We start from the raw sequence: 24,574 nt of genomic DNA, 5'->3' as shown, positions 1-24,574 counted from the left end.
CCATTGCTCAGCTTTCGAACTCTGCATCAGCCTGAACTTGAATTGCAGTTGCTCCGAGAGCATGATTTGTAGAAATCTAAGAGTCTGGTTGTCTCATTTATGAACGGTGCACAGAATTATGGACAAGGACTTTAACATGCCTTTTGTGAACCAGATGGTTTTGATTTGCAAGTTTCATGGGCTGAAAATGGGAAGATGGGCGTTATGAAGACGTGGACTGGGTTGTTGGGGTCTGTTCTCTGAGACTGTGGGTGCACTCCATATTCACAGAGACCTTTTCCAGCCAGGGATCGGGGTTCTTGAACCAAAAAAAGATTTATTCATAACCATAGTTGCTTGACAATGGCCTCCAGAGAACAAGAGATTCTTTTGTTTTGGAAGTTCAGGACGGTTATTTGGAAGATGGGATGAAGTGTGATTGTCGTCTGATGCTCAACTATTTCTTTACTTCCTTTCAAGGTATTCTGGGATGACCAGGCAGTGCGACGTGGCTGCCACCCTTGGAGGAACAAAAAATAAGATAACTGTCGGGTAAGGATTCCTATAACTCCACGTTTCCTTTTCCCCGGTTTCTTCTTTCTCTATTCCCTTTCTTGATCTCTGTTTTTTTTGTCTCTTCAGCTTCAACATTTGACTCCCTCTCGGCACTATTCTTGTTGTTTCAAACTTCTGAAAATCACCTGTTGGAGCCACATTCCTCCTGGAACATGTTGGGGGTGTAGTTCAGGTCCAGTTCGTTTTAGTCAGTTGTCCCCAGCAGTTCCTTAACTATTGGCACATTTGTCTCCTCTTCTAGACCACGTGATACTATCCTCCCTCTGTCCGTTCTTTCGGCGTATTTTCTCTCTGACTTCCATGGGTTCACAAGCATCTGCTGCAGAGTTTCCTTTGCTGGACCCCTGTGGTGAGAGTGGAAGGAAGCCTTTTTTCTCTTTCCTCTGTTTTGTGTTTTTCTTTTCTTGACCCTTTTTGGTTTCCTTTACTGTTGTGCTGTTCAATAAAATGTCCCTTCCTAGATCACTGGAAAAAAAATGAATAGATTAACAGTCTAGGTGGGCAGGGGAGTAAATAACATCTAATAATTCATTAAAAGAATTACAAATATCTCACTATGACGCCAGCCGTTGCCACAGAAATTGTAAATTGATAGTGTTGGCTGCTTCTGAGAATCTGTGTTTCTTTCTTAAATATTCACTTCTTTTGCTCTCACATCCTTGATTTCCAGTGATCCCAAGCTCCGGATCCACACTGTTTTACCACTATCAGAAATGCAACTCAAACTGATTTCCTATCTTGTTTTTGTTAATACTTTCTTTGTGCAAAGTATAAGGTCACAAATATTTTTTCTTTGTGTTCATTCACAATTTTTGACTCCATTTCTACAGGTGACAGAAGCATGAACAGAAGAAAGAAGGTTTAAATTTAGTGAAATACAACGAAAAGGATTTCTTCAAGGAAAGTAAAAACATTCTCAAGCTCTAGAGGAGAAACACATTCTATGTGCCAGGAATGGTGAGGATGTTGGAGCGGAAGAAACTGGTGAATGTGAAAGTTGTCAAATCCCTAAAGTAAAATGACCATAAATGTTTACCAAGTGTTAGTAACTGAGATTGAGGAGAACATTGGCCACAATTGATCCCCACGCCGTGCACTTGAGAAAACTCAGTGTTGTAAATTCTGTTTGATGGTTTTTGAGAAATGCTTTGGAGACCCAAACCCTCCCCAACAGATCAGCATCCATGGACGTGATGTGATGTGACAGAACCGTCAAAAAGACTAATATCCCCGGTTTACAAGCGCAAGCTTTTATCTCCATCTCCTGGAGACGAGAGGAGAGAAAAGATTGTTTAAAAGAAAGTCTTTGTAAATGTTCTTTCTCAGATGTCGTTACAGCAAAGATGCTGGATTATCATTTCTGATATAGGAAGATGTTCCCCACCAACTCTATCTCTTGGGTTGATCCGAGTGGTTTCCAGGTGTCCCAGACCTCCAAAGTGCATTATGCCCCTGCCTTAGCCTTAGCCGATGTGTGGAAAAAGCATGTACTGGCACAAAAAGCTTAAAAGGGGCCAGTGTTACGCTATTGATAATTCATAAACCACCCTGGCATGCCCTAATCACCTGTCATTACTTGTATGAACAAACATACCGAACATGCAAACATTAAACCCCAAAGACCTCACCACTGCTTTTAAAACTCCGAAATCTAATGTGATAAACTAGAATCACTGAACGAGACTAATTAAACTTGAGGGATTTCACCCGGGAATAACTTGGAGAAAATGAATCCATGAGAGGCCTCTTAATAAATACAAGGAGCTCCTCGGTGAAAGTTAATAAGACAAGTTAGATCGGTGCCTTTAAAGGTAGGAAAATGATCTCCAGGTAAAAACTATCACTAGTTAAATACATATGTTAAGAAGAGCATCAGTAGTGTAGTTTAGAAGTTAATGCTAAGTTGTAACATGAACAAGAACACGATCAGAAATCAGATTCTGTCTTAAGATGGCATGTCTTCAGGAACAAACCCAACTTGGAGAAACAAACAACTCCAGTTTAATTGAACACGAGAGAACCCACACTGGGCAAAAACCTTGTCAGTGCTCTGAATGCTGGAAACACTTCAGTCATAAATCCAGCCTTACTGTACATGAAAGAACCCACTTTGGGCTCAAACCGTATCAGTGCTCTGAGTGCCAAAAAACATTCTGTCAGAGACTCAGTTTAATTCAACATGAGACAACCCACACTGGGCTCAAACCCTATCAGTGTTCTGAATGCCAAAAGAGCTTCAAACGGAAAAAGACTCTCACTAGACATGAGAGAACTCACACTGGGCAAAAACCTCATCAATGCAATGAATGCCAGAAAAGATTCAGTCGGAGATTCAGTTTAATTGAACATGAGAGAACCCACTCTGGACAAAAACCTTATCAGTGCTCTGAATGCCGAAAAAGCTTCAGTCGGAAATCTACTCTCTCACAACATGAGGTAACTCACACTGGGCAAAAACCTTATCAGTGCTCTGAATGCTGGAAAAGCTTCAGTCAGAAATCCAACCTTACTGTGCATGAAAGAACCCACACTGGGCATAAACCGTATCAGTGCACTAAGTGCCAGAAATGCTTTCGTCAGAAAGACCATCTCATGCAACATGAGAAAACGCACACTGGACAAAAACCGTATCAGTGCTCTGAATGCTGGAAAAGCTTCAGTTGGAAATCTGGTCTTACTGTACATGAAAGAACCCACACTGGGCTCAAACCCTATCAGTGTTCTGAATGCCAGAAAAGCTTCAGTCATAAAATAAATCTCACTAGACATGAGAGAACTCACACTGGGGAAAAACCTTATTAGTTCTCTGAATGCTGGAAAAGTTTCAGTCGGAAATCTGGTCTCACTCAATCTGGGAAAACTTACCTGGAAAAAAACCTTGTGTAGTATCCTGCATTTGGTAATGTTGTGTATTTTACTCCTCCTGCTCTGCCAGCGGTTGTGCATTAGGCCCAATAGAATGTGTCATGATGTGCCTCGGAAAGTTGGGACACAGAGAGGTGAAGCGACAGGCTGCTCCTGGTGGGGCTCTGATCTACAACATTAAATACTTGATGTTCTGAACTTTACTACTTGTTAACTACTTGAATAAAACATCCTGAATTACAACCTCCTGTATGGACCTTCATCACTACATTTTATGGTGACGAGTTGGTGACGAACCTACAGCTACAAGCAGGTCTCAGGTACCTGACATACAAGTGGACCAGGAGATGGCGAAATCTACTGAGACTACAGCAGCAACTACAACAAGAAGAACATGAGGAGGTATCCACAGGAAAGGAACAACTGCGAGCAAGATACATGGGTGTTTGTCACAGAACAATTTTGATATCATCAAAGAAGAAACAAGTCTCTCTCAAGAAACCAAAGAAGACAACAAGAAACAAGTAAGCATGAAGCACTATGCCTTTAACCCCCACCAGTGTCCTCACCACCGGACAGCCCTAGCCCAGGCGTGTTGTGCTTGTACAATATTACTTATTATGGACTTTGTTTTACCCAGTACTGCTTGTGTCTACTAGCCGAACAATTTACTGCCTGTAAAGTTCATTTGAGCCGTGTATGTGTATCTCCTGCACATACTGCGTGTCTCTGCATCATTCAAAAACGGGGAAAAAACACCCTCCCTGCTGTTTGCAGACGATATGCTACTAATCTCGAAAAGCCCTATGGGCCTTCAAAAACTCCTGACCCGCTTCACCGACTTCTGCTACACTAGGGGCCTTGAAATTAACACCTCCGAGACCAAGTTAATGGCCATGTCCCCTTCCAAGAATTTTAAAAACAACATTAGGGTGGATAACTCTAATTTGGAGCTGGTCACAGCCTTTGACTACCTCGGGGTGAGGGTTAATAATAAGCTGAAATGGGCCCCACATCTCTCTAAAATGCTCCTGTGCCATAAACGCACAGCCGGAGCGATAGCAAGACACCAGAGGCTGTCCTTTAGCCGTCTAATTGCTGCAGCAACAGAGGTTTACCAGGGGAAGGCCCTACCTGCATCTCTCTATGGGGCGGAACTATGGGGATTCGATAATCTTACTGATCTGACCAAATCAGAAAATACATTTTTTAGAGACATTGTTTCATTTCCCCAGTCTACTCCCCTAGTCCCCCTTCGCAGTGACCTTGACAGACACCCTATAAGTGACGTGGCTAGACTACGCCCTCTATTATATTGGGTCAGACTAAGAAGGTCCCCGGACTTGGGCCAGTATGCATCTGCCCTGAACGACATTCTTCTACTTGGAGCTCGCTTTAAGATTCCCTGGGTAACTAACCTATACAATTTGGTGGTGGCGTTGGGCTTGTGTGAGTTTTGGGAGAGCCAGAGCCCCCCTTCCAAAGCCATTGTAAAAAAAATCTACTGGGCCTGGATAAACGCCGCCACCCTGAGGTCTCAGAATGGCGTTCTTAGTGAGAAATTTCTAGATACTAAACCCACACCCAGACTGGAGGCCTTCTTGGACTTGATTGAGTCTCCAAGTGATAGATCATTATATCTCAAGCTTAGATACGGTACTCTACCATTACATGAGTTCCAGACAGGGTGGAGTAGCAAGCAGGGTGCTGCAAAGGGCTGCCCGGGCTGTGCCTCCCCTACGGAATCAACTGCCCATTTTCTGTTTGCTTGTCGGGCATACAGTCGGGTTCGATCTAGATGGCTGAAACCCACCTGCTCAAATCTGGGCTGCAGGTCAGCTAGGGTGGCCTTGCGCATCCTCACCTATGAGACAACAGTCCCTAGTGTCATCTGCGGGACTGCTAAGTTCTTGGGGGGGGCATGGAGGATTAGACAGAGGCTACTTAAGAAGTGCCAGCCTCCGTGTCAAGCCTAAATGTTCTCTGATCCAGCTCAGCCCCTAGCATTATTTGAACTGGCCTTTTGTTGCCATACTTGTCTTTTTCTTCCATTGTATAGATTGCTGAATACCTCTCCCCTTGGGTCTTATGAATTATGCTGTTATAGATACTGTTATAACCCTTCCTGTTTTTATCTATCTTAATTACTTTTATGATATTTTATATATCGAATAAAGTTTTTGACTGACTGACAAAAACCTATGGAATTTGGCAACACTGTAAAGTCCACAAGTACCACTTCCAAACAACTGGATAACATGGAACTTTTAAGGGTTTTGTTTCTGCCCACTATATTTCCAGGCTAATGACTATGCTCGCTAATTTCTCTCGACAAAAAAAAAAATGTCAGTTTCATTCTACAACTCGCCAGTACAGTACTTCATGGTTTATGGAATGGTGAAGCTTCACAATAGCAGTGATTGGACGTCATTTTCTTCATTACAAGCGGTAAAATTTGTATTCTTGTCAGGCTACCCCTCGCTCTCTGTGGACGTCATGGGGGCTACTCTGGTCCCATTTGTGTTTGCACGGGTAGACGTGACTTTTTGTACATTTTTTACTGGCTGCACCATTCGTGCCATGACTGTTTCACGGCGGTATGAAGCATTCCTGTGTCTGTGGTGAGTTTGTTTTCTTCATCAGCTCTTGTGTTCAGCCGGTTGTTTGGCAGTTTAAAACGTTATGAGGCAGTTACTGCGCCAGCCTCTTACCTCAGCTTTGAAACCGCGCAGATCGTCTCATCAGTTTTGCTTTGTATTATGCTCGGGTTTTGGTGAATTTTAGAATATTTTTCCTCAACTCTTCAACAGACTCCAAGTTCTTTTATCATTACACCCGTTATTTCGGTTGATAGACAGCACCCGTGTTTACCTCAAACGGTATTACCGCGCTGAAACTCGATGCAAAGAGCTTTTTGTGACATCACGCCAAGTCTGAATTAATTATATAGTTTGGCGCGCGAGCGTGCCATGAGTCACCCGACATCGCGCCGTGTACGCACCGCCATTATTTTGTTTCTGGAAGATCCTCAGCTCTTGTCAATCCTGACAAGTGGATGGGAAGCAGGCAGCGCTATCAGCAGAAAGCCGACTTGCATGGTGTTGTAGCCTTCCATATCATGGTACGCTGTTCATCACTTTTTGCCACCTGCCAGTGTCCACAGTCATCTATTTTTGAAGTGAGAAGTTGAGATCTTCCTAACTTTACGTACGTTTCCATCCGCATTGCGGCCCATCTTCAGCCATACTCCTGGTGCAGCCACCATTTTTCTCCTCCCTCTTCAGTTGCCTCCTATGCACCGTGTGGTGCATGAAGATGTCATGTGGGCCGCGCTATTACCGTTCTTCACCATCCTTCACACCGGATGTGTGCACAACGTCAGCAACTTTAAAGAGTACTGCAATGGTTTATCGCCGCAACACAATTGAACGTTCTTTCACTACAGTGTTCTGCAGCATTTATTTCTGGCTTTTGAAACATTTATCGTGGGGATTGTCTTTTTCATACTTACCCACCATTGGGATTGTGTTTTACGCTCTTGGACTCTGGGCACTTTTTCTCAGTTGTTCATTTGTCACTTTACGCATGTACGTCCTATACCTTACGTTTCCCTTCATAGGGATGGCAAAGGGCACTTTTCCCTTCTGCTTACATTACTCTTGCCTACATGTGCCACACCTTGCATGTATGGACTTTGGGTACTTACCTTCTTAGGGTTCATGTTTCCATTTACATGTTCACCATATTTTTCCCTAGGGATGTGAATGGGTTCTAGCCCCATTTGCCTACGTGGGCTACACACAGGTTCCCATACACAGGGCACCGATTCATGGGTTACAGTCCCATCTACACTCACATCGCTACCCTCACACAGGGTGCGTCGTAAGGGTCTTTGTCCCATTCTTATTCTACATGTGACCTCAACACTGGGGGTTGTCCTTTCTTGGGCTTTCACATTATGGGTTACAGTCCCATTCACAGTGCTCCTCACACTCTTGCATAGGAGTGGAGGACGGTCATGGGTCACAGTCCCATTCACAGTGCTCCCCACACTCTTGCATAGGAGTGGAGGACGGTCATGGGTCACAGTCCCATTCACAGTGCTCCTCACACTCTTGCATAGGAGTGGAGGACGGTCATGGGTCACAGTCCCATTCACAGTGCTCCTCACACTCTTGCATAGGAGTGGAGGATGGTCATGGGTCACAGTCCCATTCACAGTGCTCCTCACACTCTTGCATAGGAGTGGAGGACGGTCATGGGTCACAGTCCCATTCACAGTGCTCCCCACACTCCTGCATAGGAGAGGAGGACAGTCATGGGTCACAGTCTCATTCACAGTGCTCCTCGCACTCTTGCATAGGAGTGGAGGACGGTCATGGGTCACAGTCCTATTCACAGTGCTCCTCACACTCTTGCATAGGAGTGGAGGACGGTCATGGGTCACAGTCCCATTCACAGTGCTCCCCACACTCTTGCATAGGAGTGGAGGACGGTCATGGGTCACAGTCCCATTCACAGTGCTCCTCGCACTCTTGCATATGGAGTGGAGGACGGTCATGGGTCACAGTCCCATTCACAGTGCTCCTCACACTCTTGCATAGGAGTGGAGGACGGTCATGGGTCACAGTCCCATTCACAGTGCTCCTCACACTCTTGCATATGGAGTAGAGGACGGTCATGGGTCACAGTCCCATTCACAGTGCTCCTCGCACTCTTGCATATGGAGTGGAGGACGGTCATGGGTCACAGTCCCATTCACAGTGCTCCCCACACTCTTGCATAGGAGTGGAGGACGGTCATGGGTCACAGTCCCATTCACAGTGCTCCTCGCACTCTTGCATATGGAGTGGAGGACGGTCATGGGTCACAGTCCCATTCACAGTGCTCCTCACACTCTTGCATAGGAGTGGAGGACGGTCATGGGTCACAGTCCCATTCACAGTGCTCCTCACACTCTTGCATATGGAGTAGAGGACGGTCATGGGTCACAGTCCCATTCACAGTGCTCCTCGCACTCTTGCATATGGAGTGGAGGACGGTCATGGGTCACAGTCCCATTCACAGTGCTCCTCACACTCTTGCATAGGAGTGGAGGACGGTCATGGGTCACAGTCCCATTCACAGTGCTCCTCACACTCTTGCATATGGAGTAGAGGACGGTCATGGGTCTTAGTCCCATCGGCTGATACTGTCTTTCTACATTAAGTCACATTGCTGTTTTTACAACGCAGTGTTACTCTCATAATTGTTTTGATTTGTCTTTTTGACTTTTTGCACTATTGTATTTCTTTTCCTCTTCTCTGTTTTCTCTTATGTCCAGCTTTCCTCGTGATGTTATACTTAATTTTCATCCTTGGTTTCTGGATTTACACTGCTTGTTGTCGTCCTTTGTCTCCAGCATTCCCTCCTTTGTTTTTTTCATTCTATTTCTTCCCTGTTCTGGAGGAGATCCGTTATTCCCACTCCTTTGTGTAGGCTGGTGTCCGGTTTGCGTCATGCCTTGTCCTTCCCTCATTGCTTGCCTGCCTGGCCAGTGGGTGTGTTCGGGAATAGTCCTTTGTGTGTCTATGTCTCTCTGTTCTCTCGTTGTGTTACTTCGCTTTATTTCTTCTTCCTTCTCCATTCTAACTCCTTGTTGGAGGTGTTGCGTCATTTCCATTCATGTAGATTTACTCTTTGCTTCTTTCACCTATCTCTGCACTCTCCCCTGTTCGGTATTTCTGTGCTTCCGTATTTATTTCGTTGTCGGAGAGTTTGGGTCTTTCCCACTTGTTTAATCTTGCTCTTTGCTTCTTTTTCGTCTTCTTCTACCTGACTGTTCGCTCTTCCTTGCTCACACTTTTCCTCGACGTTCTCTCTGTCACTCCTTTGTTCCTTCCTTGCTATCTGTCCTTTGTTCACGCTTGTTAAATTTTTCATATATTACATTTGTTCTTCTCTTGGAAGAAAAAGGGATATGTAGTATCCTGCATTTGGTAATGTTGTGTATTTTACTCCTCCGGCTCTGCCAGCGTTTGTGCCGTAGGCCCATTAGAATGTTGGTGTCATGATGTGCCTCGGAAGGTTGGGACACAGAGAGGTGAAGTGACAGGCTGCTCCTGGTGGGGCTCTGATCTACAACATTCACTTCTTGATGTTCTGAACTTTACTACTTGTTAACTACTTGAATAAAACATCCAGAATTACAACCTCCTGTACGGACCTTCATCACTACACCTTGAAGGTTCTGCTGGAGATTCAGTTTCATTTAACAAGAGAGAACCCACAATGTGAAAGAAAATGACCCGTGCTCTCAATGTGACAAAAACTTAAGTTGTAAATGTAGCCTCTCCACATGAGAGAGATAATGTGGGAGAATAAAAGGTGCTCACTCTCAACCCTCGGGAGGAGCTTTCAGCATCGCAAAACATTTACATGAAGCAGCCACAAAGACACCGCTCCATTGATTGTCCTACAAACTGTCTACGGAGAAAAGCACACAGTGAGGGATGGAAATGCTTGAATTAACCTCATCCTTTTGTAACTATTTGTGGCCTCATTCCCTTCAGCGTGTTTTGCTCCCTGAGTGTTTATAAGCAGTGGCTCTGACCCACAAAGTCCATTCGATCCTGAACTTTGAGGCCACTCCCCTAGGATCTAGAATCCAGGTAACTTCAAAGTGTTTCCAGCCCTAATGAGCCTCACCAGGGGGCTGCAGTAGGAGTCCCTTTGTCGTAGGTCTCTATGGGACCAACATCTATGCCGTGCCACGTAGGGCTGATCATTGAGGAAAACTAAAAGTGACGGAAGGACTGGCAGTTAATCTCAGCAACATCCTGCCACATCATTCTCTAGTCTTTGTGCAACAACAGACAGGGCCAACTATAAGCTATCCATCCTTCGTCCCACCCTAAATAGTCCTAATGACTTCTGTTCTGAGGGGACACGGCCTCGTATTACAAAGATCCACTTGAGTGACCTCTTTCCATGTCCTTTTTTGTGACAAATGGAACCTGCTTCCCATCTGCTGAGGACTGTTTCACCAGCTTTACAATCACATCAGATACACCCAAGAGAGTCTCACAGATGATCAGGCCTATTGATAAACTACAATGGGACGACTAAAGTACAACAAAATGCGATTCACAAACTACGTGCGGTCGTTCCTCCTCTCCTATCTTTTTCCTTGTGGAGTTGCCTGCCCCGACTGCAGAGTTTCCGCACATGTTAGTATACTTTTTAGTAGTAAATGTGGGAGTGGCAGAGAGGGAGTGGGTGTAAAATGTGAAATGCTTATGAATAAAGGGGAAGGGCTAAGGCAGGAGTAAGGAGGAGTATAGGGGAGGGGTTTGGGAAGGACAGGCACTCACCCACTAAGGAGTATGCCTATTTCTATTTACGAACCACACTTATAAAGTCTTTACAGCCATAATGTACCTAAAACAGTCGTAAATGTACTCCTGCTCAGAGCCGGAGTAAGTCCAACATCACACAGGGCCAGGCAATGGAATTGCAACTAGCTAAAAAAAAAATTCAATGGCAAAAAATATCTCAAAAGAAAACTGTTTATTATTTTCATAAAAATATGTTTTTTAATTTAAACACTGATATACCATTCATTTTTAGCAAGGTATTATTACATTTGTTACAATTAATTCTTTACATCACAATTAATAATTATGAATACATAATAAAAATGTTACTTAACTTTTAATTTAGGCTTTACAAAAAATAAAAAAATTTATATATTCAATTTGGGTGAAGCTCTCCCTGTGTAAAAAAATGTAGGGAACATTTTACAAGTTTATCAAACTTGAAATAAATAAAATATTTTTATGTTAAATATGAATGTACATTTATTTTATAACAAATAAAAGTGATACAACACTATTAACTAGAAATTTAATTCATTTTAAACAAGTTTTTTCAAAGGTCTGTATGAAAAATCCCACCTAAAATCATTGTTTGTTTTTATTATGTTCTCACAATTACTAAAAATCACAACTCTGTTCAGAACTGCCTTACAAAATGTTATGGATAGAATTAATTGAAATTATTTATTTAATAGTTTAAAAAAATTATTTATTAAAAGGTTAACATATTTTAGCATGAAATAATTATTTTTCAAATATAGGTAATTTTGTAACATTCTTTTGAATTTAAATGCAGTTTTAAAAGGCATTGCCAGTGGTCGTCTCTGTGTGGCGCTGCACTTTCTATTGGTCAATTTTTGCTTCATTAAGTTACATTTGTATATTTTGCTCCAGATCTATTTAAGGGTGTGCAGACGTGCAAGACCACACTTTTGAGTAACTATATCGTAATGGTGAATAGCTAAACGTAGCAAAGTTACTCTAAGAGCATCCTTGCATGTATAGATTGCTCACAGGTGTAAGGTACGTTTGTGAATAGCCCTCGAAGCGTCCAACTCGACCTGAGTGTTTCCTTTTTGTGGTAACGCTAAGGTAGACGCGGGCACTTGGGCTGTTATTAGAGTGAATGGGATGATCCTGCGCAAACACCAGAGCACTCGTCCGATGTGTTTGTTTGGCTGAGGAGCGGCAACGAATATCTTGAAGTCATTTTCCTGGATTTACTACATCACTCTGCCTCCTAATGGCCTCCTATAGAAGCGATATATCATTACCGTACTAGGATCTGGTATTTTCTCCGTGTTGTTAACCATGTTATCATGATTTGCTTTTGTAATTTCCCTTCTCTTCTTCCTTTTACCTGATTTTGTTGGTTTTACCACAACGTTAGCGCAGAAATGTACTTTGCTGTTAACTGGTTCTGAGGTCTTATCCTTTGTGTACATTTTTATACGATGAACAGTTTTTACCCTCGCTGTACGGCTACAGTGTAAGCAACGGGACCCCAAACCCTGAGATTCCTGCACCTTGATCTGCCTTTATTGGTATTCTACCTTTCCACTTGGATAAGTGAGATATGGTTCGAATCGCTGAACAACCTTTGAACCTGCTGTGATACGCCTTGATAGTTACAAGTTTCATGTTTGAACCTCCAGCGTGAGCTCCAGTACGCTGCTTGTCTCACACCAAGTTACATGCTTTGGCTCGTATCATCAACGTTGAACCATCTCCATAACTTGGAAGCTCCGAAGACTTCGCAGCTGTTGTAACTGCCTGAAGTTTCACGCATTTTGATGGCCGTAGATTCAGGTTCAACTTGTTGACCCAACTCTACTCTGTGGGAATTCTGCACTTCAAGCCACTTCTGTGCAGCTCGTCACCTTCTGAGACTGATTCAGCCCAAAACCTTGCATCAAATTCAAGTGTTGATCATCACCAGACACTCAACGTACCTTTGTGCCCTCGAGCATGGCGAGCGAAGTCGGCTAAAATTTGCATGTGACTTCGTGATTGATTCAGTGGATCAGCTTTCTTTTTAATTCATTTACCTTTTTGTTTGGTTTTGACAGGTGTTTTTGCTAATAAATAATCCTTAAATCTCAGCCCTCCTTTAGATTTTGCTTCTGAATAATTATTAAATATTCTTTTTTATCTAACCTTGCTTTGAATCTTAAAGTTCCTTGTCTATTTTTAATAAACTGTATTGAAATGTGTGACTTCCACTGTTTTGCTTTACCTTCGAGCGTGCCTTAGGCTATACTGCTCAAGCCACGCTACCAAAAGCGAGCTAAGGATACTTTAGTTGAAGACACATTTACCTTTGCTGACCAAAGTTTGGGAAAATCAAAGCAGGCTGACTCCAGAAAGCACATTGCCTAGCTGGAAAGGTTACTCTCTTAGGTGGCATCTGCACCAGCTGTAGATGCAAAAAGCAAAGATTATGAGGGAAGCTGTTGGTATCTGTGCCCCCAGAATTTGAGACTGCCACCCTCTCAAACAGTTGAAAGAGCTAAAGATGCACCCTTCAGGCATTCAAGTCTCAGCAACTAAGACTGCCCGCTCCTGTCATACAACACTCACACTGTTACCTGAATCACACTCCCTGTGCAATGTACACACTTTTACATAAACAAGTTGTGTTGTGCTTTGTGAGCAGGCTTTCACCCCCCTTTGTATGTAAATGAGTATCTGTGACCAGACTCCCAAGGCTCCCATCTCTTCTAGTGCGGATGATAATGTGAGAACTGTAACGAGATCACAAACAAGGGCTGTATTGAGAAATAATCGGCTTCCAAGTCACACAGTAGTTTGTAGTTCTTTGTTAGTTTTTTAAATGTACGTCCCCCATCCCGTTCCAAGGTAGAGTAAAGTTTGCGAAGTGCGACTCTCTTATGGCCCGCTCGCCAGATTAAGTCCATAAGAAAAAAAAGTCAAATTTCCTGAAAAAGCGGCCGGTGCCGGTAAACTGGAGGGGTCGAGAAGCAGTATAAATGTGTTAACAGCATTTTTGCAACAACCCCAAAACAACAGGGATCGGCAAACATTGGACATCACCTAAGTTGCCCTATATAAGTTCTTCGTTGGTGTGGTAAGTTCACCCCTAAATACCTGAAGATGTCAGGGTGCCACCCCAGTGCCAATTGGGGCAGCACTTCCTGTTCTAAGTTGTGAGTTTGCGCATGGGATATAAGCTGGATTTGGTCCAATTTAGCTTCAGTCCAGAAGCCCTACCAAAATCGTCTAGAACCGCCCATCACCTGCGGTAGATACGCCTGCACATTCCTGAGGTACACAAATGTGTCATCGGCATACAGTGAAATGACCTCCCAATTTGGCCCACTCGGTATACCGACTACTGGGTCCTGCGAACGAAACAGGCCAGCGAACAGATCCATCGCTAGGTTGAAAGTAATCGACAGCAGGCATCTTTTTCCGCATGCTTCAAAAGAAACTGAGATCTCTGCCTCTTTGGATGCGGGCCAGCGGGTTGGTGTAGAGGAGATTTATCCGGTGCAGTATTTCTGGGCCTAGTTCTATGTGCATAAGCACTTTCGTTAAGTAAAACTACTCCAGGGTGTCAAAGGCCTTCTCTATGTCTAGTGAGAGTGCTATGTATAGAGGCAATTCATGAAGATTCTCTTCCATCAGCCGCAAGAGGAGTCTTAGGTTTAGACACGTTTTTCTCCCAGGTACGAAACCATTCTGGTCTTGGTGCCAATGTAGAGAGGCAGGGGAGTAACCTGTTTGCAAAGACCTTCCTGCGAATCTTGTGGTCGGTATACAGTGGCCAGTAGGAGCGTTGCTCCAGGGGATCCCTGTTGGCCTTAGGCAGGCCCAATATCAAAGCCTCCCATAGGGATCCCGGCAATGTGCCCTCCTGCCGGGCCTGCTGGTACATTTGGAGTAGTTTTGTAGAGAGGGTTGCTCTGTAGGTGAAGTAAAAGTCCAACATGAACCCATCTATCCCAGGGGTTTTGTTGCACGCGATCTAGAAGCCAATTTCCTCAGTGGTCAGGGTTTCATCTGGTGTATGTCCCTGAAGGGGGTTAAGTCTGGGGATTGTCAGTCTATTCAAATACTCATCTAATTGGGGCGCTTCCACTCCCAACACCGCCTGGTATACAGACGTCTGGTACTACAGGAAAGCCTGGTTTATATCTGCTTGCACATTCACTAGATCTCCCACTGGGGATCTGCTGGCATTTCTGGGGGTCTTTGGGGTCAACGCCTTAGGAGCCATGCTAGAATTTGATAGTGTAGTGTTCCTAGTCTGACCACCGCCTCTCTTTACTCCTTTTGGAGAGGGTTTATTGTGTTCTAGTTTCATGCAGCGACCCCAGATATATTTTCGTTGTTTGTATCGCTTGTTCAAGGGAGAGGTTCTTGGCTCGCAAGGCATGTTTTACACTGCTACATCTTGATGCACAGGCCTCATGTGACACCCTTAAAGGTATCCCGCTCTATCACTGTCGTAGAGGCAGTCCCTTCGTTCTCCTCAAAGATGGCGATATGTGTACCTTCAGAATCACAGAAGACTGTCCTGGAGGGCCGGGGCATACAGCCTCCTAGCACGTACTGGTGCATGTCGTCTGCTCCACTGAATCCTCATTTTGAGGTGGCTGTGTCCGAAAGTGTGTGGCCTAGACATTCAGGTCACAAGACCAAGGATGCCACAGAGGGAAAGCATAGGAGCAAGCCGATTCTGGTGTGCAGTTAGTGTACTGGTGAGAACAACGAGTATTCTCGTGTACGAGGATTCATCTGTCACCAGATGTTTCACATCTGGTTAAGCATAAGCCAGTCCACAATGCATGGGTCATTTTGATTGCATTTGCGTGTTGTGGTGGGGGGAAGGATCTATCTAGGGAGGTATCATGGGCAGAATTAAAGTCCGCACCCCATATACTCGGCATTGCCAGGGCTTGTATCAAGGGCTCGGATGAAGTACACCTGTCGCAAACTCAACACAGACAAGATGGAAGTCCTCATTTTTGGGAACAGCACCTCACCATGGAATGACCCATGATGAGCACGGCATACCCCCCGCATCAACATACCATGCCATGCCTCCGCATCATTCTGGATAGCAAGCTATCCATGAAGAAACAAGTCAATGCAGTCTCATCCACCTGCTGCCAAACCCTTCGCATGCTCCACAAGAGCTTCAGGTGGCTCCCGGCAAACACCCGAAGGACCATCATGGAAGCCCTCATCACCAGCAGACTGGACTCTGGAAACACAATCTGCGTAAGAATCATTGCATGCCTCCGGTTGAGACTCCAGACAATACAGAACTCACCGGCAAGACTCATACGCACCCTCCCAGAAGGACCCACGTCACACCCCATCTCAAGTAACTACACTGGCTCCCGATTCAGAAGAGATGCCAGTTCAAGATGAGGAGTCATGCCTACATGGCATTGCACAACTAAGGACCAGCATACATCAACAAACGCCTGACCTTACACCAACTGACCAGACAGCTTCGATAAGCTTCCCTCTCCCTCGCAGACACCCCACAGATCGGCTGAGCCAACAGCAGAGGACGCCCTTGGAATCGCTGCAGCTCAACATGTACCCAGCACAAGCTCCTCTCATCTCCTGTGGACGGCAGCCTTGACAACACCGACACTGGCTTTGTAGGGTGTGAGTTCTATTGAAGTTCAAGCCATCATGTAACCCCATTTCTCCCCCTCCCTTCTGCCCATCAAGGGCATCTTTGCTTTCCTTCACTATGTTCAGTCTAAGGCTGGAAACGCAGGGTCCTAGTGGTGTTTCTGGGGTCATATCACCTTGTCCTCTGTCATCAGGGCAAGAGCAGGGCCTGTTCACAGTTCTGCTGGAATGTTCTCCAAGGCGAGGGCAAACTCCCCGTGCAGCAAGGCTCCCCCCCTGAAGTGTGGGTGATGGGGTGGGGCTGCTGTAAGATTCCAGTTCCACTATGACCCTGGCTTGTTTGCGTGCTGCTTGCCCATTTGTAGGCTTGCTTTCGGAAGACCTATTCAGCCCTCTCTTCTAACAGGGCTTGTGCCAGTCTTGCCGTGGGATGATACAGCTTGGGACCTGGGGCACCCCTTTCGTCTTCAGCCATTCCCAGGCATCCACGGTGTTTTGAAGATTAGTGCGGCTTCTGCATCTACTACTTGCAGTTTGTCTGGGAAAAGTAGCGAGTATTTTAACCCCAGTTGAATCGGCTGCTGCTTGCGTGAGTGACGGATCCCCAGAAGCATTCCACTTCAGCCGTATAGTCCGGATATATATTCCCAGAGCTATTATCAATTTTCCTGGAGCAATTGGTACTCGCCACTTGTAGAATGTGGTTGCGATCCCGGTAGTTGAAGAGTAGTGCCACTACTGGCCGTAGCAGGGAGTCCGGGGAATAGGCTCTACCTTTGACCCTATGCACCCTTTCTTTTGAGTGGAAGGTCGAGCTCTTACTGCCAATTACTGTGTCTTTCATTGTTCTAAGAAGAGCTCCATGTTAGGCCGCTCGGCCCCCTCTGGGAGTCCCACCAATCTTATGTTGTTTCTGCGTGACTCTCCGCATCTTCCACCCTGTCTCACAGCTTTGCGACCTTCACCTGCAGGGCCTTGGAGTGTGACTACATCTTGGTCAGTGTGGGGTGCATTCCTACCAAGGCACACTCATGCGTCTCCAGCCTGACTGTAAGGTTGACCTGGTCAGCCCGAGGCAGCCCCACCTCTATTCCCAGCGCGTCCAGTTTAGGTCTGAGTGTGGCCTTCACATTTTTGATTGCTCGCAGATGTTTGTCACTGTGCTCTCCCTGGGCTTGTGAACTCTGTGGGGCAGTGGTCTGTAGTGCCTCTTGTTGGATGAGAGGATGGCGAGGTTCCTTCCCCCACTGTCCGTGTCCCCCTTGTGCTGCTGTTTCTTGACCGTCTGTGTGCCGGAGTGAGTCGAAAGGGGTCCGCATCTGAAGTGCTGTGAGGGCTTAGTGCGCAACCCTCTATTCAATAGGACGTGTCCGCCCCAGCAGTCACTGCTGCCAGGTAGGCATAAGGAATCTCCCCTCTGGTGCCAGCTCTTCACCCCTCTAATCAATAGGACACATCCACCCCAACAATCACTGTTGCAGGATAGGTGTAAGGAATCTCCCCTCTGGGACCCGCTCTTCCCCCCTCTAGTTAATAGGGCACAGCCATCCCACCAATCACTGCTGCCAGGTAGGCATAAGGAATCTCCCCTCTGGTGCCCCGCTCTTCACCCCTCTAATCAATAGGACACAGCCGCCCCAGCAGTCACTGCTGCCAGGTAGGTGTAAGGAGTCTCCCCTCTGGTGCCCCGCTCTTCACCCCTCTAATCAATAGGACACAGCCGCCCCAGCAATCACTGGTGCCAGGTAGGTATAAGAAATCTCCCCTCTGGCACCCGCTCTTCCCCCCTCTAATCAATAGGACACGTAATCCCCAGCAATCACTGCTGCCAGGTTGGTGTAAGGAATCTCCCCTCTGGTGCCCCACTCTTCACCACTCTAATCAATAGGACACATCTGCCCCAGCAATCACTGCTGCCAGGTAGGTGTAAGGAATCTCCCCTCTGGTGCCCCGCTCTTCACCCCTCTAATCAATAGGACACAGCCGCCCCAGCAGGCACTGCTGCCAGGTAGGTGTAAGGAATCTCCCCCCGCTCTTCACCCCTCTAATCAATAGGACACAGCCGCCCGAGCAGTCACTGCTGCCAGGTAGGTGTAAGGAATCTCCCCCCGCTCTTCACCCCTCTAATCAATTGGACACAGTCGCCCCATCAGTCACTGCTGCCAGGTAGGTGTAAGGAGTCTCCCCTCTGGTGCCCCGCTCTTCACCCCTCTAATCAATAGGACACGTAATCCCCAGCCATCACTGCTGCCAGGTAGGTGTAAGGAATCTCCCCTCTGGTGCCCCACTCTTCCCCCTTTCTTCCTCACCAGTGCAATGAAGTAGTCCAATGCTGTTGTGCCCAGCTAGGGCGCTGTCTATGTGCTGGGGTGCTGATTGTTTCCCTGGCTTCTATTACGGGGGGGGGGGGTCAGCACATGTGGGACCCTTCACGTAGCTCTGAATGCTCCTTATCCTCCTCGGTCCCGCCGGCTCAGGGCATCAGGCTCACTTAAGGTGTTCTCAGCGCATCCCAAGGTGTTAGTCTGCACTGAGAAAGAGAGTTACAATTTGTGTTCACCAGCTATGCTATGGTGGGGCATCATGCCCAGCCTTCCGTGCCTGTTCCAATGATCAGGGTCCTCTGTTTCGCGTAGTAGCCCCTTAGGGCCAAGGGAGGGTGGTGCACCCTGTTGTGGTGGCTGGGGGTGACCATCTCGGAATGTATCACAGGCCTGGATCCTGAGATAAAGCACAGTGCCTCTTACCCATGATCGTCTCTTAATGGGCATCTCCTGCTGGGGGTGCCTGACCAGTGCCTTCCAGGCCCATCTCTGCGATATCTCCCCCTCTACCGCTGCCGCCTGGCCCCGCCCTCAGATGGCCAGAGCAATCCATGGGAGACCACGGCTCCAGATGCATGCAGGCCGCGGCTCTCTTGGTGGGGCATGGCACACTGGAGAGTCTCACAATAGTGGGCACACTCTGGCTGCACCTCCGCAGCATCAGTGTGGTCCCTGATGTTCGTCGGTGCCTCTGATGTGTGTAGGGAGCTGTCAGGATGATGTTGGATGGGCCAGTCGCCTCAAGAAGCTTCTTCAATCCACGTCCTGCTCAGTCGCCATCTTGGCCAAATCAGAGCTCCGTGTTAAGGTCATGGAACGCAGAGGTGACTTGAAATATCCTTTTAATGCACAGAAGAGGGGATTTTCTAACTTATGACTCATTGGCTGGACAGATGTTATGTTATGTTATGTTAATTCCACTTGTAGCACGCTCGGCTACTCAAGAGTGTCCCGGTGCGAACCTGAGGGGCAAACAGAGACAATCAAGCAAAGAGGAATGTTTTGAGCTTCCTTTTAAAGGCTGCGAGCTCCTGAGTAAGACGGAGATCAAGGGGAAGGGCATTCCAGGCCCTGCTGGCTCTAACCACCAGAGAGCAGCCCTCAATCCTCTGGTGTTTATATCGCGGGACCGAGGCCAGGCCTAAAGATGCCGAGCGCAAGACCCGCGCGGGGACATAGAAAGAGAAGCGTCTCTGAAGATAGAGAGGGCCCTGACCGTGAAGAGCACGATGGGCCAAGACCAAAGAATTAAATTTGATTCTGGCCGCAACGGGTAGCCAATGAAGAGAGTGCAGGTGAGAAGTGACACTCTTCCTAGAAGAAATACCCAGTAGCAGTCTAGCCGCCGTGTTCTGGACCACCTGCAATTTCTTAATCAAATAACCAGGAGACCCAACATACAGGGAATTGGCGTAGTCTAGCCGAGATAGAATCAAAGCACAAGTAACTGTTACTCTGGCTGCCTGCGGGAGAAGAGGAAAAAAATTCCTAAGGGTTTTAATAAGACCAAAGCAGCAGCCAGCAGTTTTCTTGATATGGGTGGAAAATGAAAGATTCTCCTCAAACCAGACACCCAGATTCTTGGCGGGCTGTCCCTCAGAAAAGGGAAGAGGAAGCTCCTGTGGCCACAGCTGTTGACGAAAATCAGTCGGAAAAGTGCCAAAGAGCAGGATCTCTGATTTCTGCTCATTACACTTGAGCTGAGCACCTGCCAGCCAAGAGAAGATGGAACGAAGGCACTGTTGGGCCACAAGGACCGAACTGGAGGCCTTATCCCAAGTAAAGAGCAGCTGGGTGTCATCAGCATAGGCCAAAACCTTAGCACCGAGAGCTTCTGCCAGATGGATCAGAGGCGTGACATAAATGTTAAAAAGCAAAGGGCTTAGGGAAGAACCCTGCGGGACACCCGTGGTGACCAGGTGGGGGGAGGAATAGAAAGCAGGGAGCCAGATCTGCTCAACCCTTTCCTCAAAAAGGACCTGAGCCAGCCCCATACAGCCCCAGACACGCCAATCTCAGCGAGACGGGTCAACAGAAGATCGTGCGGGACCGTATCAAAGGCTGCCGAGAGGTCCAGCAGAATCAGAGCAGCCCTGCCCCCAGCATCCAGGCACGTCCGAATAGCCTCCACAACCTCAACCAAGACCGTCTCAGTGCAGTGGCCCGCCCGAAACCCTGATTGCGCTGGGTGAAGAAGAGCCTCCGTCTCCACAAAATCAGACAATTGTTTGTGCACCACCTTCGCACAGACTTTGGCAATGGCTGGCAGGAGAGAGATGGGACGATAATTGCCTGGATTAAGCGGGTCCAAGGATGGTTTTTTAAGCAATGGAAGAATCTTCGCCTGCTTCCAGACCTGAGGTACCGCCTTGGACTGTAAGGAGAGATTAATAATCAGATTGACTTCAAGATAAATGCTCTCCGCTACATCTGCCAGAAGTCTGGCCGGGCAGGCATCTGCCGGAGACCCCGATTTAAGCCCTCTAAGGATTTTAAGAGTTTCCAGAGAGTGGACAGGGATAAAGGCAGACAGCAAATTAGAGGGAACTGCCCGGTCAGTCCGTGTCCCTGCCAGAGCACCAATGTCAGGAGAGAAAGAGGCCTGAATGGCCATGATTTTATCTCTAAAAAACCCAGACAGGGTATTGCACCAATCAAACGAAGAAGGAGTCACACTTGTTTGGGCCAGCGGGGAGGTGAAGCTCTGGACTATGGCAAAGATTTCTTTAGAATTATTCCTAGCCGCATCAATACGGGCCGCATAGAAATGACCTTTAGCCACAGAAATGGCCGCATAATAAGTTCTTTGCATCGCTCTAAGTCTGATTTTCGTCACAGGGCAGTAATTTCTCCTCCGCCACACCCGCTCCAAAATTTTGCACTCATGTTTAAGTGCTTTAAGAGCAGGAGTAAACCAGGGTTTGGAAGGGGTGACTCTAGCTGGTCTGATGGGTCGACGAGAGGTGATTGAGTTCACTGCTCTGGACACCCAGCCCGTAAACCCTGACATGCACTCCACCAGACCCCCAGACAGCACGGGCTATGTCCAGAGCCTGAGCACGTTCCAGAGGATCCACTTTCCCCAGAGCAGGCTTCGAAGAGCACAGCACCCGAGCATCGGCCCTAGAGACGGTCCAAGAGAAGTAGGATATAAAGTGATCAGACCACGTCACTGGGAGAGGATCTTTTGCCAAAATAGGGAAATTGGAACAAATAGGGTCCAATATATGACCAGCCAGATGAGTGGGAAGGCCGACGTGCTGGATAAGTTGAGCCGTGTGAAGATTGTCCAACAAGTCAGTCCCCTCCCTATCCTCAGGCATATCCATGTGAAAGTTCAGATCGCCCAACACCAGATAGTGGGAGAACCTAACCGCCCTAGATGTGAGAGCATCTCCCCAAGCCTGAAGAAAGGGGCCAGACGGTCCCGGCGGCCGATAAATCAAGGAAACCCCAAGTGTAAAATGGGCTGACAAACGGGCACTAAAGTCAAGTACCTCGCAGCCGGCCCAGTCCTCTGAGTCACCCAGATGAAGATCCCATCGATCTTTATATATAACTGCGACACCACCTCCCCTTGACCCCTGGCGATCAACTCTCAGGATCCCATAGCCCACTGGGGTAGTCAAAGCAACTATGGGAGCGGAGGAAGGATCAAGCCAGGTCTCAGTAAGGAACAGCATGTCTAAGGAGCCATCCTCCAACAGCCCATAAACGTCCGCATGATGTTTCTTTAGTGAGCGGACTTTGATTAGTGCTGCCGATAGCTGCACAGATTTAGCCCGCTCATTGGGACTGGGGATTATGTTAGAGAGCAAGAAACAACCCACCCCTAACTGGAAGCCGCAGAGACTACATACTCCTAAAGGCCTCTCTGCCACATCTAAGGAATGAGGGTGGCGACAAGCCGCCACATCCAAGCCCCTAAGAGCAGCACCAGAGTAGGAGACCAGTGGAGTGGGTTCAAAAGAATCTAGAGCCCACAAAGTAGCCTCTCTGGCGCTGGTCGCTATCGGGGCGCGGACGGGCGCAGACGGGCTTGCCTTAGGCGCGCCTTCGGTGCGCCAGCGGTGCGCCCGCTGCATGCGTCCGCTGCGCGGCCGTTCGGCGCGCATTAAATGCGCCCTGGTGCCGAAAGGCTAGAGCGCTAACCAGCACCGAGCGGCAAGATGGCGTCCCGAGGATCGGAAAAGCCCTCCAACCCTCGCCGGGATCACCACGCCAATGAGGTAGGAAATGAGATGATGTGCAAAATGAGCAGTAATATTTTTATAGTGCGGGTATGAGTATGGGATCGGCAAAAATAGCAGCAAGCAAAGAAAGTATAATTAAAATCAAAATCACTTAAAACACAGCAGAGTAAAAACACGCATCACAATGAGTATCTCACTGGTCAGACTAGGTAAGCCCCTCAGGCGCTGCGCTTCCGTTCGGCACGCTTTAAATGCGCCCTGGTCCCGAAAGGCTAGAGCGCTAACCAGCGCCAAGCGGCAAGATGGCGTCCCGAGGATCGGAAAAGCCCTCCAACCCTCGCCGGGATCACCACGCCAATGAGGTAGGAAATGAGATGATGTGCAAAATGAGCAGTAATATTTTTATAGTGCGGGTATGAGTTTGGGATTGGCGAAAATAGCAGCAAGCAAAGAAAGTATAATTAAAATCAAAATCACTTAAAACACAGCAGAGTAAAAACACGCAATCACAATGAGTATCTCACTGGTCAGACTAGGTAAGCCCCAATGTGCCCTTTAGCGTGAGTGGGAAAGCGTAGTCGAGTGATGCTTAAAAAGTTCAAACTTCCAAGGATGAAAGTGTCACAGTCTTTCCCCCACCCTCCCATGACCCGCAAGGGTTGAATTTCAAACCCCATGGTCCACGGACTCAGTTCAGTGCACCAATACGATTTGGAAACCACATTGAACTGTGTCCATACACCGCCCACTGTGCAGTGGTGTGCAGGAAGTGTTTTCTCGCCAATATCATTCCCACTAAGTGATTCAGGGACAAAGTGAAACTCCAAACCCTCTTTCATGAGTGAATAACACACTCATAATTGCATTACAAAGCATGGGATATGCTTTAAAATATGTACTTATAAAACCCAAGTGTAGTGCATAAAATATGAACGGTAGCCACACAGAATGTGGAAATAAATGTAGTAGTGCATGACATGGTCAGGGAAAATAATATGAACATTTCTAATGTGGTTAGCAAGTTCTAGCATCCTACCACCCTATATCTATTTCCAAGCTCTAGGCTAAAACGTAGCACAAGCAGTACATAGAAACCCTGTAAATCGAAGTTCGAGGCATATGAGCTGCAGATCACACACTTAGGGTAGTAGATCGCCATCTGGTGTTAGGTTCGGATGCTTGCAGGTTGTAGTTGTCTTCGGAAGAAGTCTTTGGTCACGAGATAGGTGACTCCTCCCTTGGACGACAGTGCGCATGGGCATCAACTTCATCGTTAGATTGTTTTTTTCCGCCATTGGGTTCGGATGCAACTTTTCCGCTCCGGTTGGAAATATCAATTCCAAACTTTTCGAAGCGCAAAAACTTCACACAAAACATCGAAGCACCTTCTTTCGCGACATCGATTTCATCGGCTCGATTCCGGACGTCAACACGGGCCGCTGGGCCTATCCACGCCGTGAGGCCTACGGCTCATGGAAGGACGCCGTTCAAAAAATGCCCCCAGTGTGGAGCAAAATTTCCGCACAGTGACCACCACAAAGTCTGCAACCTGTGCCTATCACCGGAACACGACGAGGCCAGCTGCCCAGCCTGCGCATCTTTTCGATCCAAAAAGACCATTCGAGATCGAAGGGCTCGACGACACATCATGGCACAGAGACCAGCT

The 24,574-nt window shown here is 47.1% G+C and overlaps 1 protein-coding gene across 1 annotated transcript in view; it reads left to right on the top strand.

Moving 5' to 3' along the window:
* LOC146839211 (uncharacterized) overlaps window positions 1-24,574 on the top strand; it is a 173,898-nt gene that overhangs the window by 19,310 nt on the left and 130,014 nt on the right. The window contains exons 2-3 of the mRNA XM_085603233.1: window positions 460-531; window positions 1,386-3,343. Coding sequence (XP_085459359.1) covers window positions 2,506-3,343 — 838 coding nt within the window. The 5' untranslated portion in view covers window positions 460-531; window positions 1,386-2,505. The remainder of the gene's footprint in view (window positions 1-459; window positions 532-1,385; window positions 3,344-24,574) is intronic.

The sequence above is a fragment of the Triturus cristatus genome, chromosome 4_2 (genome assembly GCF_964204655.1).
Source record: "Triturus cristatus chromosome 4_2, aTriCri1.1, whole genome shotgun sequence".
Classification (NCBI taxonomy): Eukaryota; Metazoa; Chordata; class Amphibia; order Caudata; family Salamandridae; genus Triturus; species Triturus cristatus.
Note: the sequence above shows the minus strand (reverse complement) of the source record. Positions and strands in the feature narration are given on the sequence as shown.